Source organism: Strongylocentrotus purpuratus, unplaced genomic scaffold (genome assembly GCF_000002235.5).
Source record: "Strongylocentrotus purpuratus isolate Spur 01 unplaced genomic scaffold, Spur_5.0 spur5_scaffold_10, whole genome shotgun sequence".
NCBI classification, from domain to species: Eukaryota; Metazoa; Echinodermata; class Echinoidea; order Camarodonta; family Strongylocentrotidae; genus Strongylocentrotus; species Strongylocentrotus purpuratus.
The window spans coordinates 28,037,951-28,059,060 of record NW_022145595.1 but is presented as its reverse complement, the minus strand read 5'-3'; the positions used below and the strand labels follow the sequence as shown (position 1 = coordinate 28,059,060).

General features: G+C 36.0%; 1 protein-coding gene across 1 annotated transcript in view; it reads right to left on the bottom strand.

The window, feature by feature from the left end:
- The window catches only part of LOC100888447, a 92,599-nt gene that overhangs the window by 20,228 nt on the left and 51,261 nt on the right, over window positions 1–21,110 (bottom strand). The window contains exons 5-14 of the mRNA XM_030979221.1: window positions 20,809–21,011; window positions 19,887–20,074; window positions 19,047–19,268; window positions 17,933–18,123; window positions 17,201–17,549; window positions 16,533–16,637; window positions 15,934–16,148; window positions 15,153–15,332; window positions 14,172–14,300; window positions 1,466–1,582 (exon numbers count right to left, since the gene is read on the bottom strand). Of these exons, the coding sequence (XP_030835081.1) occupies window positions 1,466–1,582; window positions 14,172–14,300; window positions 15,153–15,332; window positions 15,934–16,148; window positions 16,533–16,637; window positions 17,201–17,549; window positions 17,933–18,123; window positions 19,047–19,268; window positions 19,887–20,074; window positions 20,809–21,011 (1,899 nt within the window). The remainder of the gene's footprint in view (window positions 1–1,465; window positions 1,583–14,171; window positions 14,301–15,152; window positions 15,333–15,933; window positions 16,149–16,532; window positions 16,638–17,200; window positions 17,550–17,932; window positions 18,124–19,046; window positions 19,269–19,886; window positions 20,075–20,808; window positions 21,012–21,110) is intronic.

Here is a 21,110-nt window from a genome sequence, read left to right as displayed (position 1 = left end):
AAAAAACTTTCAGAAAAACCTGGAAAGCACTGTGATTTATTTTCAGGCAACTAATATTCAATCTAGAAGTGCCTTGGGCTCATTGAGCGGCTATCTGATGAGAGCACTCAAATAATGTTCAGGAATAGCTCATGAAAGTAGCACATCACATGATTTGAATAACCTTCTCATCTCAGCTTTGGTGAGATAGATTTTTACATCTAAGGAATGACCCAGAAAATGATAGGGTTAAAGTTCTCAAACTGCAATGAAATGATAAATCATAACAGCAAGTTTTTACTAAAAGCACAGTAAATTCAAATCCTTAGAAAGTTTGTGTCATATCTCACTATGAATAAAACATTCAATAACCATTTTGAAACCTCTATAATGCCCTATCCCCTTTCCTTTCCATTTCTGTAACATCCCTATTGCCTCTATGAAAAGAGTACTATTACAACCGTACACTTTATACAAAATTCCTTATGCTTCAAATGTTTTCAATTATTAGGAAGTCAACTGCTGCTCAGTCTGGGAATTAGTGTGAAATTTAATTAAATTAACCCTTGAGACAAACGTTTAATTACAAACTCATGAGAGAGTCGAAATACAATGAACCTTCCATGAGGCAAGGTAACTCATTAATTAACAGCCATGCTTAGATCCACATAAGCTATTATATACCTACCCTATAGCCAATAAATTAATTAACAGCTTAATTGGCCTAGCATTGACTTGATGTTTCATAAAGTGTACTAAGAGTACATGCATCACTATTATCATGCTTGCTCATGCAGATATAGCATGATAAACCACCGCAAGCAATCTTTTTTACATGTAAATAAATGGTAACTGCGCGCAACACAGGACTTGCATCTTGCATGTATCCACTGAACTCTGTGTTTATATTAGATATACAGAAATGGAAAGCTATGGCACTTTATGTCATCATAAAAACCCACCATGGTTTTGCTGTGTAATATCTGAACTAGCCTTATTGTTATTATACGTGTATGAATGAAAAACATTATTGGATAGTGGTGGTTATTTTACCTGACAGCTAAGAAAGCAATAAATGCTTGTTAGTATAGCATATACCAGACGGCCGAGGGACCTGGTAATAAGGATTAATGCCTTACCAAAGGGCACTAGCGCATCGACTTGGTTTCCAACCCGGGTCACCGGATTACGAGACCACTGCTCTACCGACTGAGCTATCGCGCCTTATGTGTGAATCTGTGCTGTGAATCTGTGCTGTGGACCCAGTTGTTTGGTATAAACCTAAGAAATACCAAAGGCATAAATACCAAGTATACCAGTGATATTATTTACTCTTGTCATTTGGTCTTGTATCTGTCTGGTGTTAATCTTGTTCTCATGGCTGGGAAATAAGCAGAGGGTTAACCTAATGTCTAAGGGAACCAGGTGGTCCCTGTGTTAAGCCTATGGAAATGAGAGAACTCAGTAGTCAGTGGGTTAAACTCACCTATACAGGAGAATCCGTCCCCTAAGAATCCCTCTTTACAGGTGCATTGGTATCCGTCAGGTGTGTTGGTACAAAGAGCATTCGGGTTACAGTTATGAAGGCCTAGGTGACACTCGTCTGAAAAACAAAAGAAAATTAATTAATTTATCGATAATCCTTTTCAGCTAATTTCTACATAAAGCTAATTAATTAATAAATTATGCATACTGGATGCAAAGTGTAATACTCAAAATAAATTAAATAACCATCCCTTGATATGAAAATCAGCAATGACTTATAACAAAATGTATCACTATAAATACAAAAGACTTCAAAAAAGGGTGAAATATGTTTGTAAACAAACAAAAAAGTAGAAGGGAATATGAGTGGAAAACACAAGTTTCCTGTCTCATCTCACATACAAATTGTAAAATGATCTTGAACTTAAGCAGCAAACACTAAGCTCTTCACCGGGCCATGTACTACATTTATAATGTTAGTCCATATTTGCACTAGTACAAAAATGCACAAGACAAAAGAAACTAAGCTTCAAATATCAAAATTCCTTTTTTTTTATTCGGCATCTTATCTAGCTGGAGGTCTGGTCATCTTGGCAAACAAATCAATCATTCAACTTTACTAACCTAAATACACTAGAATTTCAACATGAAGCGACGTAGATGGAAATTAATATAGTCATCTTGTGAGGAAAAACGTCCCTTCCTAACAATGATTCAATATTAGTGTTCAATCAAATTTCATGCAGGCTCCTGTACGTCAAACATATCTGGATATTATTAATAGATGTTCTTTTGTCATAGCTATTTGTGTTGCTATAAGTTGATATACATGGTAAAGAAAACATTTTAACAATTATTCATCTTTTTGCAGTAAATAATTTTACCTGAGAAGAATTAGCATGTGTTCTACAAGTTAATTTTCTAGTAATATTCCACTTTCTAAATTTTTTGTTTTCAATTATCCTGCTGACTACATTTTTGGCTGAATCTCTAAAACTGTTTTGTTAAACTTGTATATATATATTGTTAGATAAAACCTTTACCCAATATTTGAGCCATTATTCACCCCCCCCCCCCCTCTCTCTCTCTCTCTCTCTCTCTCTCTTTCTCTCTTTCTCTCTAAATGCAGCAAAGTGACTAGAATAACTTATTGATAAAACAAAAACTTTGCAGACTTAAATTACAATTTGTATTTTATCCTGTATTCTCTTCTAGTTCAATTTTTAGGTGAATTTCCTTGGAAAAATGGATGAAAACAAATCTATGAAGTCAATCATTTACAAAATAAAAAACCTAATCTTTTAGGTTAAAATGATTCAGAGAAGGATTCTATAGAATAGATCATATGTAAATGACAATAACATACTGTATGAAACCCCAACCTAAGACAAAAATAACAATATCTAAGAAAAAACATTTCATATTTTCCAACCTTTAAAGCAAAGAGTAGAGAGTGATTTTAAAGCACACACATAAATTGGTCCACCAACAAAGGAACAAAGACTTCATATTATCACAAAACAGTTAATTTCACAAACCTTAAAAGAAGCACTTTAGATAATCAAATTCCTTGAAGGATATCAATGGTGCTGATAAATCCAAAAATCACAATATTATGATTCCAATTGGCTTCAAATGAAGACAAAGATGACATAAATGCAACACTTCACCAAATCTTCAAATGAATATTATCTTGAAGGCTTCTTCGTTGAGCTCCAGTAAACAAAACACACAAATAACAACGAAGATGATAAACAAAGATCACTAAAAGATCCTCATCAAGAAATCGGTGGCAAGGGGAGTTGCCAATTGGCTATCGCGTCATGAGAGCGAATGTTAGTGATTGACCAAGCCGGCCACAGACCAGAGACACTCCTCAACCAATGCTTGCCTCGCTGACAGTCACTGCTATAACTAATCAACCAATTAAAGAGAGGTGGGGTGAGTAAGAAAGAGGAGTTAGATAGCTAGTGACTCTTACTCAAAGTGCAGCTCACGTATACAAGCGTGTCAGGGGGAATGACCCATAACCTCTTTTTCAGCATTAACTCACTATGAGAAAGGCAGTCAAAAATACCTTTTCGGGTTAAATGAGCTCTATTGGGAGGGGAGGTTTTCACAGAGATAGTATGGTTTGCATAATTTTTTTTAGGGGTGGATTTAGTATTTTGAGGTTCTTATAAGCTTTCCATAGTTTCTCTTCTTCTCTTCTTTTTCATCCTTCTTCTTTTCCTTTCTCCTCCTTTTTCTTCATCTTCTCCTTCTCTTTCTCCTACTCCTAGTATCTATCCTCCTCCTCCTCCTCCTCCTCCTCCTCCTCCTCCTCCTCCTCCTCCTCCTCCTCCTCCTCCTCCTCCTCCTCCCCCTCCCCCTCCCCCTCCCCCTCCCCCTCCCCCTCCCCCTCCCCCCCCCTCCCCCTCCCCCTCCCCCTCCCCCTCCTCTTCAGATATTTATAAAATTAAATTAAATCACCAATATGATTAACATAAAGACATGTGCCTTGAACACTAAGGAAGATTCCAACAAGCTAATATTTTGTTACTACAATGTGATATTCCTTCAAGATTTTTCAGTCAATTTTTGTGAACACCTGTCAGTTCCTTAGAATAAGACCTAAAAATCTAAAAAGAAGTTTGCATCTTCATATTAGTGTCACAGAGGAATTTAATGGCATTTAATCTAAATGTTAAATGATTTTTTTTTTTCTTCCAAACATCTCCAAGGCCCTTAATTCTCTCCTAAATCGGTAGATGCCTTGATGGGACAGTTTTTGAAATGCCTGGGTATCAACAGGAACTGTTTGATCAACTTGCAAACAAGATATTATAAAATGTACCGTACTCTCACATATAGTCCAAGGGAGGATGTGTGGTGAAGGGGGATTTCCCCCATCAACTGTGTCCCTATTTCCACTTCCCCTCAAGATTTGCTCTTCAGAGCTTGATTTTTAATCCAATTGCTTTCTTTCTTTTTTTATCTTCATCATTGTTCTTGTTTCCTTTATTCAAGTTCATCTCCTCTCTCTTTCCGTTTGTTTGTTTGTTTGTTTGTTGTTGTTGTTATTGTGTGTTTGTTTGTTTTGTTGTTGTTGTTTTTTTTTTTTGGGGGGGGGGGATGTTTGATCAAAGGCGCCTCTACTACATATTTCTATTAATGCACTTGACCTTGGAAGTTACCAGGTAAGGAGAATGCTCCATGGGCTTGGATTTCCTACCCACCCCCTTCTAAGCCCACCCTTTCCCCCTTTCAATCTCTAGATGGTAATCAACATAAATGTGCAAAGTAAGATGACACAGTTCTCTTTGCCCTCTCCATGGAAAGTACATCCCCCTACTTCCTCTATTTCAAGGTTACAGGGAAAAAACAGAAAGTGTAGTTGTTGTAGAAAGTAGAATTACAGCAAATAGTGAATCATAATATCATATGGTTTTATTAAAACATGATAGACTCATTGATACTAATACTGCTCTCCCAGGAAGCATATAAATTATTGTTACCCCAGCATATCCAAGAGCCCATTTCACGCACCTATAGGTGGAGAGGGGAAATGTGGGTAATATACCTTGTTCAAGGATGTAAGCACCATGCAAGCAAGGATCAAGATGGATAAAGAACATTCGCCAATAGACCATATACTGCTCTCAGTGAAGTGTTTCTCACTCTCCCAAATTACGAAGCTTTGAAATTGACCTTTGACCTTGGTAACATTGCTTTCTGGCTTGCTTAACTTCTTTCTTTCTTTCTTTTGTTCTTTCGTTCATTCATTCGTTTGTTCGTTCGTTAGTTCATTTGTTCATTCATATATTTAATTATCTACTTATTAAGACATTCATCAAATAATTCATTTATTCCATCACAATTTATTTATTTATTTTTACTTTCCTAGCTTCTTTCTTTCTTTTCTTTACTTTAGTCTAAAGTGACTGCCTTATATCAGTGTATATGTACCTGTACTACAAGGTCTGTCCAGTTCAAGAAATGACAGCAAACCATGACACATTGTGACAAAGACGACAAATTGAGCCTGTTTAACCTCAAAGATGAACACCATGGCAATCTGACACTTAAAAGTTCACCTCCTTTGTGCGTTGAAGACCAGCATGCCCAAACCCTAGCCCCTCCCATCCCTCCCACCCCACATCCCTCTCTCTCTTTCTCTCTCTCTCTCACTTATTAAATGCCACCAAAAAATGCCACAGTGAAGAGGGAGAAGTCTATCTGTGTCAACATTGGAATGATACAGTAAAATTGAGCTATGAACATTTTATTTGATTGTTGATGATGAAGAGTTAAAACTATTTAATCTTATGAAGTAATATCACTTCAGAGTGCTCTGGCATTAGAGATTGTTCTAATTTCAGAAATTAGTGAGCAGTATAAGAAAGGAAGTCATTAATCGTTGAGTAAATTGAAGGAGCTTCGACACAGGAATCACCCTTCTAAATCAGAGGCCCAGGGACACTCTAACAAGCAATGATGGACTGCAGCATGTCATTATCTAGTTCAGATTCTGTCCATTTTGACACAACTTTTTTCTTCTTCAATCTCATTTTTTCACCCCCTTATGTCCCACACAGAGAGCAAAGTCTCTACTAATCCCTGAAAAAAAAACATCTAAAAAACAAGGACTATATCTGTTTTAGCATAGAGGGTGTGTTATTTCACTCAGCTGATCAGGCGCGACAGGGATACAGTCCACGGCATTGGACTAGCTAGTGGTCATCATACATGGGGAGATATTGTGGAAAAGGTAGGGGTGAGAAAATTTGGGAAGGGGGCATTAAGAGAGCAAGCAGGGGATGCCTCAGGGGATAATCTCAAGCCTATTATTCTTATAGTTCAATAGCTTTCACATTCTAGAATAATTCTGAAGATTTTTCAATGCAAGGGCAAAATTTTCATTCTTCCTCAAAGCAGGGCTCCGCGTTAACTTGTTTCGGCCTTTTTTTCTGGGCTTCTGTTTGAGTCAAGCCCAGCTCAAAGCAAGGCTAGAGTCTATGTCTCATAGACCTGCTCCTTCTATCTAATCCCATTGAGCCATTTATAGCTCATACAATGTTACTACAAATTTAAGTTAACCTAATTGGGCCCCTTTACCCTTTCTCATGACCCTACATTAATCCACACCTCATCGGTACATTGTCCTATTTTTGTACCTTGAGTGTCAGGTATGTTTGCTTAAAAAATAATCATAATTGTTATCATCAGTTATGTTTTTACTTTACTTTTCTCCAATGGACTCATGCACAAATTTTTTATCAAATATTGTACAAGACAATTTATCTTTTTAAAACCAAAATCATTGTTTTGTTCATCAAGACTCTTACTACTTTTCTTTCCCATCATTTTTTACATTCTATTTGTAAAATGAACAATTATGACAGAAATTATGGCATGAAAGCTTTATATTAAAGCATATAGTTTCTCAAATACTACCTTTAAAGTAAAGAATGTCTAAAAGACCAAATATAATCCACTTACAAGATAATCAAACAAAGAGAGGGAGCCCCAAACCTGGTCAGGGCTCAGATTAAAACAGTCAAGGTCTCTATATGACTCAATACAGACCTGTCATTACCAATTGAGAGAGGTATATACAAACAGCAATCATGTCATATATGCAGGACACGTCAATATCAGCTCATAAATAAGATCATAGGGTATGTGATTTGAGAGGACAAAAGGGGAGTCAAAGAGTAATATAATGAAAAAAAGGACAGGAGAAAAGAACTTTTTTTTAGGCAAGCACTTGCACAGTATGTCTTAGTATGTTTACACAGAATCTCTGCCATACAAAGACAAAATGGGGTTCTTTTAGATTTAGAATGAATAATTTAATGTTAATAATCCTCCGTCACGGTGATATATATATATAATAATAATAATAATAATAATAATAATAATAATAGCCTAATAGTCCACTCCAAATTTTATTAAACCGAAACGGAAATTCTTTTTGCCCAATTGATCGTGAGCCCGGCAGCCACTGAGCAGCGCCAGATCGACATTGCTCTATCCCTTATTGTTGAACGCCAAACAAGGTAGCAACAACTCCCATCTTTTAACATCTTTTGATATAATGATAATGATAATTAAGACAATTTAAATAAAAATACTTCTTCACTATGACCGGTTTCAATCTTATTGACTATCTGAGGAAATAAAATTCAAATTGGTCATAGTGAAGAGGGGAACTCTCTCAAGGATTTTTATTTCAACTGTTTTAATAATAATGGGTTTTTCTATAGCGCAGTTTATCTGGAAATTTTATTCCTAGGCGCATTTATTATTACCCCGGCTTTAGCCTAGCTGCCATCACGGCGCTCCAGCATTTCAAGAAATTAATTCCTGCCAGGTACCCATTTACCTCACCTGGGTTGAGTGTGGCAAATGAAGATTAATGCCTTGCCAAAGGACATTAGTGCCATGTCAGGGATCGAACCATGATCTTTGAATTTTAAGTCAAGTGCTTAAACCGCTCGACTACGACACTTCTACATGCATGAACAACAATTTGCAAGTTATTTTAGTTTCACCATTATGTTGTCACCCATATGTTATTACATTTACCACACTTATATGACAGGGCACCACAATACAATTAAGGAGGAGACCATTTAGGAACATCTTTTGTTTCAACAAGATCTCATACTAACACAATTAATAAGAAACTCCAACACCAACTTGCTTTGAAAACTCATAGATTTATTCACAAGAATTCCACACATTCCGCAACAGGTGGATTTTAAAAGCAAATTTAGTAGTCAATGGGCTTACTTGTAAAAAAATTATACAATTTATTTTTTAAGCAACATGGAAACTTTTGACTCAAACCTTTCAAGATTGAATTATAGTTTAGACATAGAATAAAGAGAATAGAAATAGACTGACAGACCAACTGGTTGCTTCTTCTCAATCTTGTCTGTTTGTTGAAAGTCAGGAAATCTGTCTTGACAGGGGATGTGCCCAGCCATTGTGTTGGATTACTGAGTCACGGCAGAATTTCGTAAAACAGCCAAAAAATTGATGATAAATATGTTATTCATGATTTTTTCCTCCAGGAAAACAATTGAAGGTACTGATTTTCTTTGGGGACAGTCAAAATAACAATCGAGATATTTAAATGAGCCATTACCAAAGAAATCATGTGGAATCACTTTTAATGTCTTATAAATCTTTCCTGGTGTGCAAAGATAATATCTCCAGTTGAAAAGATTTTATCTTCAGATTTAGCAGGAACCATGACTCGACCTAACAAAACATCATCATCATGCAAGCATCCTTTAGAGTTGTTAGATTTCCAATTCCTTGATGTAGAGAGGATGGGAATGACATTGGAAACATATATATGGGCCAATGCCAACTTCATATCTGATTGATACACGTCTGTAAAAACCCAATACACACTACACACACACCATCCAATTTGCTTCGAAAGCAGTATTTATTCAAACAATACATATTAATTCTCATGAGGGGATTCAAAGAGAGTCTTGGGGAAACAGAAAATAGAATCAAGAAGTGACACAATAGTGACTTGCGTCATGTGGGAAAGCAAAAAGTATGAATACCATGTTAGAATGTTTTAATCAAAAGAAAATATATAGCGTTTTTAAGACAAATTTTGATTATGGTTCAAATATGTCCATCCATGATGTCTCAAATTTTGTTAAGATTATATGATCTCCATTTTTACATCAGTCAGAAATAATATATTGTAATAAATCTAAGATATATATTAAATTCTTTTATTTTGCATAGACCTTTAACTAGAATTACGACAAAGCTGCCCTTGAAATACTAGGGTGGAGTTTCCAAGATATGACAGAATTCCTATAGACAGCAGTATGACATCAGAAAGTGCCTTATGATGGGAGTATGTGGTCTTTAGAGAACGGCTTTCATCTCGGAAACAAGGAACTCTTGAATTTCTATCAGCCCAATAATTCTCAATTCTGTGGTTTTGAACTTTAAACTACGATGTATTTATGACAAAGAGACTCCGATTGAGTATGCAAGGGTGGGGTTTCCAAGAAATGACAGAATTCCTATGGGCAGCATTATGACATCAGAAAATCATTATGCTGGAGGTATGTGTGGTCTTTAGACAATAGTTTCATCTCAGAAACAAGGAACTCTTGAATTTCCATCGGCCCGTAATTCTGGATTTCGTGGTTTGATGGAATGAGTCTATATCCATCCTGTCTCCTAAGAGTAGAAACTGTAACATGACATGAGGAAATTACTAATTCTAAAATGTACTTTGATTTCTGAAAGTTACGGACCACCATCCCCAGAAATGTTTCTTAATATATTGCACTATGATGAATTGGTTCACACACTGCATCAATCATCCATATCTATTCTCTAGACATTGAAATTGAAAGTAACTACAAATTAGCTTGAAACATGCGATGCATATGAAATAATGTTAGAGTACTTGAGATCAGAAATATCTTCAAACCCAAAGAAAATTTGACACACTTTTTGTTATATCTTTATAACTCAGCACAGAAACCTAGAGACTTTGAAGTAAAGATTTTGGCTTTATGAACCATTTTTATGAAAAGTACCTTGCATTGCTACATGTAATTGCATTTTTTCTTAGGGCACATTTTCCTGAAATCATAAAACTGTAAGGTCATAATAATGCATAGATATGTGTTCAAGCCCATTTCATTTGTCATTATTCCAAAATATGATTCCTTCCTTTCATTTATGATTCTATAATGATCTGAATTAACATATCGTACTGGCTTTGTCTGGCTATCCTCAAGAATTCTATTTTTATTCCAACTTGATTTGACTTCAATTCATGTGGTAAAACAAAATCACTTCATCTGTTAATTGTGATGAGTCAAGTACTTGATTAGAGTCGTTAATTTAGAAGAAGGAAATCCTGTACTAACCTTATAAATATAGATTTCACACCTGACTTAACACCATGTTAATCCTCTCACCTCTATGTTAATCTCTGTACCCCTATGTTAAGCCCCCTACCCTACTGAGCCTCTCAACCTACTTGTGGTCATTCTTATAAGCCCAACACCTGTGTCTTCAAAATCATTTTCATAATTTACCTTTTTACAAACTTAGGTTGACCAATGCAATAATCAGGAAACTGTCACAATTGACTTCTGGCTCATGTACAGGGCATATGTACCCCCCAAAATAGAACAGTTCAAAGTTTTGATCCATGGCAAATAAAGATTTACAGTCACAATCTTGAAAGCCTTTGCTCAAACCCAACATTAATTGTGAGTCTTTCCATGGATGATGGGGTTCATGGATTTAGAGTATTATGTAATGATTGTTTATTTATAGGAAAACTCAAAGATCTGGAAAGCAATCATAGTAGTATTACTGTCCCCCCAAATGATTTTCCTACATTTAAAGACTATTTGATTATGCAATCCTTCTACTTAAATCAAATGTTTGTTTTTCATTCTTCGAGGAGAAAGATTAAAATTGGGGTATCATGCAAGTAAAAGTAGTAAAATAAGATGATTAAACAAAAGGCAAAGTGAAAACAGGGATAGGAGGAACTGAAACTAGATAGGTAAATAATACCAAAAATAGTTAGATCAAGATCAGCTAGGTCACTGCCAAGAAAAAAACAATGAACAAAACAAAGGTGAGCTACTATAGCCTCCATTAATCATTCACCTTCAGGCACCGAACAGGTATTAACCATCAAGATCAGCTTAATAGAATTGCTGGTGAATGTCTGGTGTATTTACATGTTTAATGACTTTATACTAGTTCACACCAGACACAGTGAAACCTGTCTATAAAGACCAATCATGGGAAAAAAGTAAAATGGTCTTTATAACAGGTGGTCTTTATGTACAGGTTGCTTTATTACATGTTTCAGGGTGAAACCGTTTCACAAAAAGATGAGGTCTTTGTGGACAGGTGGTCTTCCTATACAGGTGTTCACTAAAGCAGGTTTGACTGTATATATTTGCATCATACCAGGTACCAAATATAATGTCTGATTGGAGCCAGAAGGGCATCAACTCTTACAGTATATGAGTTAAAGATAATACAAAGTTTCGGGAAATTCTGAAATTGGATGAATAGTAATTCTTTAATTTTTTTATATATTTGGATGCCCCTGTGGATGTATTATAAGCACTAACAAATTTAGCCCCTAAAACACTTCTGCTTTCGAGCAAAGTGAATAATCAAAATTTACCGGTGCTCCCGGTAAATTTCAAATATTTCAAATAGCGCCTAAGGCTATTTCATGGTAGCTGTGACCGTGTTAATCTCAGAATATGCAGTTCTGATCTATAATTTCCGAACAGGAATAGCAAATCGATTGGTTGTAGTCAAGAAACATTATTTAAAAGCTAAAGTAATATCAGTCTTGAGAGGGCGCTATACAACATTAAGAGTTTATTATTTACAATTTGATAACTCAAGACTTGATTTCAACCGCGACAACGATCATTGAATATTGTAGGATCGCATATGCTTCTATTATGTTCATTTGAACCAAATTCAAAACCCCATACCAAAGCTTTGTATTACCTTTAACACCTTTTGGCTTCAAACAGATGATATAGGCTATACCTTGCTACAGAGAAAATATGAAAAGGAAAAGGCCTTGCTCATGGACCCATGTGCAATGTCAGGGTTATAACACTCTGTATCCCTTACTAAGTGTTTAAACCACTCCTTTTTAGTCTTCAAAATCAACAATATCTGCTAACTCATTACTTCATCATCATGATCATGAAATACATAATTGCGGACCTATAATCAGATTACGGTGAAAATTATTTGAAGAATGCAATCTTTCATTTAGGGTAGTGGTAATACATTAGCAGTATAGAGTACAAAAACCCTGATAAATGGTTGTTTCCTCTCCCCCGTCAAATAATATTAATTATGATGCACCTGCCAGCAGTGTGATCATTTCATGTTTCGTGAGGACTAGGGATGCAACTTGTAATGTCTTGTAAAATACTTTCAACAAAGCTTAACACAGATAGTACATTAAAAATATGTTGATGCTAGAGCTGGAGTAAAAACTTTTTGCCAAATCAATACTCACTTTTTAACTCTGTTAAAAAGAAACAATTTTAAAATGAAGCATCGCTTGATCTCTAGTAATTTATCATAATTCATGATTTAAGTGATCAATCTATTCATTCTTTCCATTCAATTGTCAATTTTAAAGTCTCTTTCCCTTAGGTGTTGTATCTCAGTTGACCTTTTTTATTATCCATTTTGTGTGCTTTACTGTGAATCGTCAGCTGTAATTGTAATAATTATTTTACACTCTCTTTTTTTCCTATCAAATATTTCTTTTTCTTTTTCTACATGTATCTGTATAAAGAGTACCAGTACATTGTTTACCGGTAATTTAATTCAAACACAACTTAAATCCCCCTCCTGACCACCTCTCTCTCTCTCTCTCCTTTTCTCTCTCTCTCTCTCTCTCTCCTTTTCTCTCTCTCTCTCTCTCTCTCTCTCTCTTTTTTTCTCTCTCTCTCTCTCTCTCTCTCTCTCTCCTTTTCTCTCTCTCTTTCTCTTTCTCTCTCTCTCTCCTTTCTCTCTCTCTCTCTCTCCCCTATTTTTCTCTCTCTCCCTTTTTCTCTCTCATTTCATTCTCTCTTGCTTTCTCTTTCTCTCTCGCTTTCTCTTTCTCTTTCTCTCTCTCTCTCTTTCTCCCCCCCCCCCCCCCCTCTCTCTCTCTCTGACACAGAATCTCCTTTTTCTCATTATCAACCATTGAATTAGTTAATCATGAAACAAAAAGCTGAGAAGTAATAAAATATTTCTTTCAAAACCACTCCCTTCCTCGGCAATCACAAGCAATCAAAGCAAAACAATTTCATCCTATTATCCTATCTTGTTAGTGGTTAGGCTGTACAGACTTTCACACATTAACCTATTAATTACTGACCCGTCTCCGATTAATCCACCAAACAGTGAGCAATGATCTTCCTCCACACAAAGGATGCTCTGGAATCCAGAAGCATGTTAACTTGGTGCTCCACTAAATGGCTCTCAGCAAACGATGATTTGATCCCAACAACTCAGCGTAGCAAAATGTTGAAATCTATCATTTATATGCATATCAATATCTTGGTAAGACTTGGCAGATACCAAGGCTACATACAGTGTACTTACACAACATCATCATTATCATGAAAGTAAATGACTAGGTCATATCTTTGTGTTATCTTGGATAACTCTACATGGCTTTACAAATAACTTTTTATGTAGCAAGCACAACTTAAATTTATTTACTGGAAAAGGGGAGGTTGCTTCTGACCCCCCACCCCCCCTCCCCCCACTTGCTCCAAAGGAATTGAATCTGCCATTATGTGTGTATGGATATGGGTAAAACAATTCACCTGTTTCACAAGATACCCTATCTCTCCTTAGATGATACCCTGTCTCACAGTTACAGATAGCCTGGTTGGTAGGTGCATAGATAATCTAATCCTAATCTTATTTGATATTACTCTTAATGTTAATATTAATCTTAATCTTACCTGGTTCACAAGATATCCTATCTCTCCTCAGATGATAACCAGTCTCACAGTCACAGATTGCTACATGTAGGTTGGTATATGCGTAGATAATCTAATCTTAATCTTAATCTCAATCTCATCTAAATCTAAATCTTAATCTTAATCTAAATCTTAATCTTAATCTTAATCTAATCCAAATCTAAATCTTAATCTTACCTGGTTCACATGATATCCTATCTCTCCTTAGATGATACCCTGTCTCACAGTTACAGATAGCTTGATTGGTATGTGCATAGATACAGATCTGCTCACAGCCTCCATTGAACACTTGACATGGATCAATATCTATTAAAAAAAAAGATAGAAGTCGAACTGAGTGATAAAAAGACCAAAATAAAAATTAAAAAACTATACAAAGCAATATCTTTGATACTGAAACGAATTGAAATGTTAAGATATATTAACAGGAAGAACCACATGTCAAAGATTTGGGAATAGATTTCCCTTAAGTTTATTTCATTTTAAAGTCTTCCCTTCTTGGTGTACAGTTTTTGTCACAAAATGAAATAAATTTCTGAACGAACCATTCCAGTTTAACCTTAAAAGTTCAAGAGGAATAGGGTCTGATTTAAATAAGAATAAATTCCAATAATAAATAAATTCTATCCCAATTTGAATTTCTGGACAACCATGATTTAATTTGATTAATGTAAGAAATTCTGCTCAAAAGAAAAAAAAATGACAAGGTCAATCAGATAGAGAAGAATGGGCTCAGGATTTCTCTAGAGGGCGCTGTACAGTTTCACAGGGGGAGCTGATCGAAGGAAGGCCAACCTTTCTGCTAGTCCCATGTAAATTGTATTCCATGGTATATCATATGCAAGCATTTCTATTTTATGATACTGATATAACCTCTACCACTGGACACACGTGGTTGATAACATATCGCAGCCAAAGAGAGAGGGAGAGAGAGAGGGAGAGGGAGAGAGAGAGGGAGAGAGAGAGGGAGAGAGAGAGGGAAAGAAAGAAAGCAGGAGAAGGAATAGGTCAACCAATCTCATGTATCTGAAGTAGAGTACGATATTCAAACCATAAAACACTCCTGCTACTATGAATGAAATTGAGTATCTACTGGTATGATCCAATCATCACTTATATTACACCGCTACCACCACCACAACCATTACTACTACTAACCTCCAATAACTCTTCTGCCACTATGAATCAAATGAACATCTACAGGTATGATCCAATCTCCACTGAATGCGACCCGTTTCTCTCCGTTGTTCCGATCCAGGGCTAAGACCTCCCGTTGTTCAGAGTCTGTAGACCACATCAGCCCACCGTACAGGGCTAGACCAAATGGGTGCTGAAGTTCTGTGAGTAGGCAAAGAAGAACAGGGTCATAATAAAAAAATCTGTTTTACTCTCATTTCTTTGCAATCATTATCAAAATGTTTATCCTGCCACTAGTTCAGAGTATGCTTCCTCAATAACAAAGTCGATATCTTTATATCAGTTGTGTCTAATTAATGAAATAAAATAGCACTTTAAACACACTTGTAATTAATTAATGAATAAATAATCTAACTCATCTGTACAAATTAAGCCTTTTAACCACTTATGAATTATACATAACATGGTTTGCATAACAAAGTGGCTTCTTGAAATTTGCTCTTGAATCGGAAATAAGCTTGTAATGTAAAGAGTCTACTGCATTTCTTCATATGTCTAACCCATATCTTTCTTTCCCACAAATAATAAAGATCATAGTACCTTAATAATAATAATAATAATAATCTTGTTTACCCAGGGTAGCCTCATCAGTATTCATACTGTTCTCCCTGAGGGTCTTGCAATCATATTATTACCCCAGCTTTTAATATAGTCAGAGGACTTTTATTTTCCTTTTTTAGAAATCAGACCTCTGGAGAATGTGGATCATTTAATGGACAAGTGATCTCTGTGACAGACTTACCCCCTCTATTGATGACCCTATGGTTAGTCCCATCCAAGTCAGCTTCATTGATAGTATTGAGACCAGCATCAATCCATAGAACCTTGTTATGTGTGTAGTCTATGGCTAGCTTGGTAGGACGTACAGGGGAGGCTGCTACCGTCACCCTGTTACTCCCATCATGCCTTGCAGCCTCGATCTTAGGGGATTCCCCCCATGAACTCCAGTAAATGATGCTAAGGAAGAGAAATAAATGTTAACTCATTACACTGACGTTTTCCAACAAGTTCATAGTAATGTGATATAATTAAAGCTTTTGGTTCTATAATCAAGTTAGGGGTTGAAGTTCATAAGGCTAATTGCCCTTTTCGTTAACCCCGCATCCCCATAAAATTTTGTTTGCTTCTTCCCTTTGTATTTTTCTTGTAATTGATCTTTTATCTGTATATCATATTTGTATGTTTAATGTTTTTTATGCAGAATGAAATTAATTATTTCACAACTATAATCAGAGTAAAGCTATCAAATATTGTATAGAGAAAGATACATGAAGTAGAAAAAAAAAGGGTCAAAATTCCATATCTACTTCTAGAAATGAGATATTAAAAAATTCTACTTACTTCAAAGCAGGGTGAACAGCGATACCATGTGGTTCATCCAACTCTGACATGAGTACAGTGTGTCTGCTACCCGGGTAAAGGCTCTGAGTAGCTATGTAGCTCCCACTGAAAAGAAGCATAATGACAACACATCTGGTTTAAACATGGGATGTTTGACAAACTGACTTTATTGCAGGTACATGTACTAGAATACAAGAAAGCTTAAGCATGCATTACCAGAAATGAAGGTGAACTCAAGGAAATCCCATTAACATCAAGTAATCACTGGTTTCTTCTGTAACTTGATCTGAACAGTTCATTCTGGGCATTTTTATTAAGAGTGCTCTCATTTGCAAATATAAGAGTGGTCACATTCGCAAGGAGTTTAAATCACAAATATACCTTTCCAATGTAATATTATCTGCAGATAGTACGGTCCTAATATCGATCTAGGATATCACAGATTGTGTAATCTCACATACACAGATAGAGATCCTACCATCTCTCAAACACACCCCACATAAGGATTACCCATTAAAAGCCTGTTAAGTTCCTGGTAAAGTGTCCATCAGGTAGATAAATGGTAGACTGTCACGCTTAGAGACTTAGGTGGTAAGCGCTTTATAAGCACCATTCTATTTATTATTATTATTATTATTATTTATTGAAGTTACAAAATATATACTCACACAGAATCAACCCAATACAGTCTCCTATGCATCCAATCAATAGCCAAGCCCTCCACCGAGTCCACGCCCCTCGTCGACACCACCTCCAGGCCACGCCCATCGGTACCGACCCTCTCTATCACACCCCTCCCATGATCTGCAAAGTAGACCATCTTCTCCAGGGGGTCAAACTCAATGGTGGAGATGTTGTTAAGACCGGCCTTGGCGATGGTCATGTGACCAGACCCATCTGCATAGATGCGGTGGATGCTGGTGGTGTTGGCATAGATGAGGTAGGAGCGTGAGGGGTCAGGAGTCAGGTCAGGGAGGTCAATCTGACAGTCACTGTGTGTGCTACAGTTGAATGAACCTGTGAAATATAAAGGATTTAATGCTTATGTATGAAAGCCATTTATATCTCTCAATGTGAGGAGATGATGAGACCATCAATGTTAATAATCTTGATTTTGGGAATAGATCTCATATCCGCAAAGCCATCATGCCTACATACGACTTTTAAAGTCTTACATTACATTTGCTTTACCTAAGCTTCTATTACAGCACTCCAAGTATCAAAGGAATCATTTCCTACCAGGCTTCTATTAATTACAACTCAGCAGAGAGAGGCAATTTGTGGTAAAACAATTCATTCTTAACAAATTCTAGGTCCCCAACGGGGAGGACAATACAGGTGACAGCTATAGACAGGTAGCCTTTATAAAGAGGTGGTCATGTTTGCCTATTATTTCTTACCTGCTACATCATACGATGGTTGTGTAGACGGATGGTTGATACACACAGCTTTAGGACTGCTCTCAATGAAGATACTCCAATCCACTCTCGACTCTTTATCTCCATACTTCACGATGCTGTGAATACTGCTTTCTACAGAGTCTGCCCAGTATACCTTCTGCTCAAAAATTGCTAAACCAAATGCATTAGGGCTGTAAAACAAAACAAAAGAGTCAGGCGAAGATATGTTTCGTATGAATTGACTAACATTGGAAAGCTAAACCTGTATAGGGCCTACACAAAAAAAATGTTTTATTGCCCTTTAGGTGCTAAAACATGGGTCAGTTAGTCAGAAATCTTTCTTTAAAAAAAAATATTAAAAAAAAAAAAATCAAAAAAAAAAATTCTCCCTCTTTGCACTGATATTTCTCAGTTTTGAAGGCTTTAATACATTTTGTTATCTAAAAAAGCCAACCGTAGATTTCAAGATTTTGGGGTAGGTCGCAAAGGCCAATACAACATCTTTTTGTTTTAACGCCTAGTGTAGTCCCCTTTGTAAAGAATTCAAATATGAATCCTATATCATTTATCATCTTTGATGAAAATTAACATGATTGCATCACCCATGATGAGAGAGATCTATGAATTTTAAAAAAGCGTTTTCAAAGGTGTATAAATGGAAGCTTATGCAATACCTGTTGTGAAAACAATTTTCACTTTGACAAGGTAAGCAATGAGTACTTTGGATACAATATTAGTAAAGAGTGTATAAATATGACAGAGTCTGTGGAATCACAGTCATGCCAGTAACATTCTATGGAAGCATAGTGATACTGAAGTATTCAACATTACTATCTATATAAGGCTTTTAAGTGGTGCAATGAATCAGTGTATTTAATATCTTTAGTGCAGTACCCGGATAACTTCAACTGTCGATACAATTCTGCTTTACTGAGGTGAATCAAATTTTGTTATTTCGCTAGTCAGCCTGATATAGATAACAATAATAATATTGTCTCGTTATGACGATATTGGACTCATCTTCGACTCGTCCAATATTGACATAGCTCAATTAATATAGTCTTGTATCACACTCAAAGTCATCCAATTTTATATAAATATTTTTGAAATTTACCTGATTTTCTCCATGATTGTGTTTCTCTTCTTGCCTAAATAGTTAACTGATTCTATCCTTCGTTTCCCAATGTCCAACCAGAAGACTCTCTTATCGATCACATCCACAGCGAGATTACGGATCACCTTCAGATCATTCTTAGACACTCGCTTGGTGTGCTTGCCATTGGTCGATATCCTCTCTAACTTGTCTGCTTTACCTGATGCACTCCAGAATATAAAGCTGAGAGTGAGAGAGACAATCAAAGTGGTTTTTACAAAGGTTTGCTTTTAAACATGTTTCAGATTACAGAGAACATATGACATTTCAATTTCATGACATACTACCTTTGATTCTTTTACTTTGATACTATAGAAAGTGTTATTGCACACATTCATATAAAAAGCAGATGCAGGCTGTTTGTTTGGTGAATATCTGTCATTACCGTCCACAGAGTTCTACAGATTTGTTGAGGGAAAGAATCCAGAACATTTATTTAAACTTGAAACAAGTTATTGGTATGCAATGTTCAAATGTTAAACTTGTTGGAGTATAACAGCCTAAATTATCTTGGGCTTGGTATTCAGCAGATTAATAGATTGAAAATTCCTCAACTAATAAGCTCCTGTAAACATGTGGTAAATGTTTTAGTTTTTAAAACTTTTAAAACTTTTTAAGTTTGGATATTTTAAAACCCTTAGTTCTTGGCCAAATTCTTTCGAAATGACAATAATTACACCAACTCATCCTTTAAAATAGTCTCCTTTTACTAAAGACAATCTCCCTGTGTGATCCATTAATTTCACACCTCTAAATCTTTTTCAAAAAGGTCTTTCAAACAGATTGATTCCATCAACTCACCCTTCGAACGGGTCTAAGGCAATGGCTCTTGGTCTTCTTTTACCGGTACTGAAGACGACCTCCCTGTTTGAACCGTTTAGATCACATCTCTCAATCTGTTTGAGTCTGTAGTCAGTCCAGTAGATCTTATTATGAACCCAGTCTACAGCTAGGCTCTCTGGCGTGTGCATATGTCTGGATACTATATGCTGGGAGGAAGAAAAGGAGACAATAATGAAGCAAAATATAAATATCCAGGCATTCGTATATGGAGTTTAATAACATAAAATCAGTCTGAACATACCAGCACTTCATTTCTTTGCTTTTTTTAAAAGTAGTTTGGTTTTAAGAACATAATTCTTGAAGGTATCACTTGATATAGTCTATGAAGTATAACAATAACTAATTTGCAGAGATAATGAGATTTTCATCGTACTTAAAGGGATAAAGTCAACTTTCTTATCATTAGGTATATTCCTTGAATAATCATAAAATTCATACCATCAGTACCGCTTTTGACCTGATGCTCATCAAGTTAGAATAGCTTACAGCATACATATAGCATGGTAATTTAAAGGTGCACAATTAATTATTATACATTTCTGTGGATTATTATATTTCAAAAATGGCACAACTGGTCATTTCGATTGGCTCATATACCCAAGGAGTATACTGTACAGCACTTTGTGTAACTGAACAGGTAATGGACTTCCCAAATTCTTTGTAGTTATATTAGACAAGATATCCTAGATACGCCTTTGTGAATTACCCTTTCAGTTTGTATTTGTACATGTATGTGTTTTTTTCTGGATAAACCCTTGTAATACTACTGGCAGAACATATCAAAGGTGTTCTGGTATTTTAGTAGCAATATGATTAATAATCGTCTGTATTAAAGTATATGAGTTAAAGCCCTCTTGGATCCAAACAGATACCATCTTACTTGAATCTCTCCACCATCAAGCGGCATCCTTTCAATCCTGTTGGTACTCCGATCAATCCAGAACATCATCCTCTCTCTATGATGGATGTCTAATGAGAGGACAGTGTCCAGGTTGGTTGCAATCTGTTGCCCTGGTAACGCATTCTGGATGTCTGCTTCTGATATGGTGTCTCTGTGGCTGTAGAGGATCTTTGGTTCTTGTCCTGTAGCAAATATAAAAGGTTAACCTTCACTAGTTAAAGGAAAACATGTATGCAGCAAATATTGAGGCAAGATTTGTTTTTGTCTCGTGTAATTGTTTA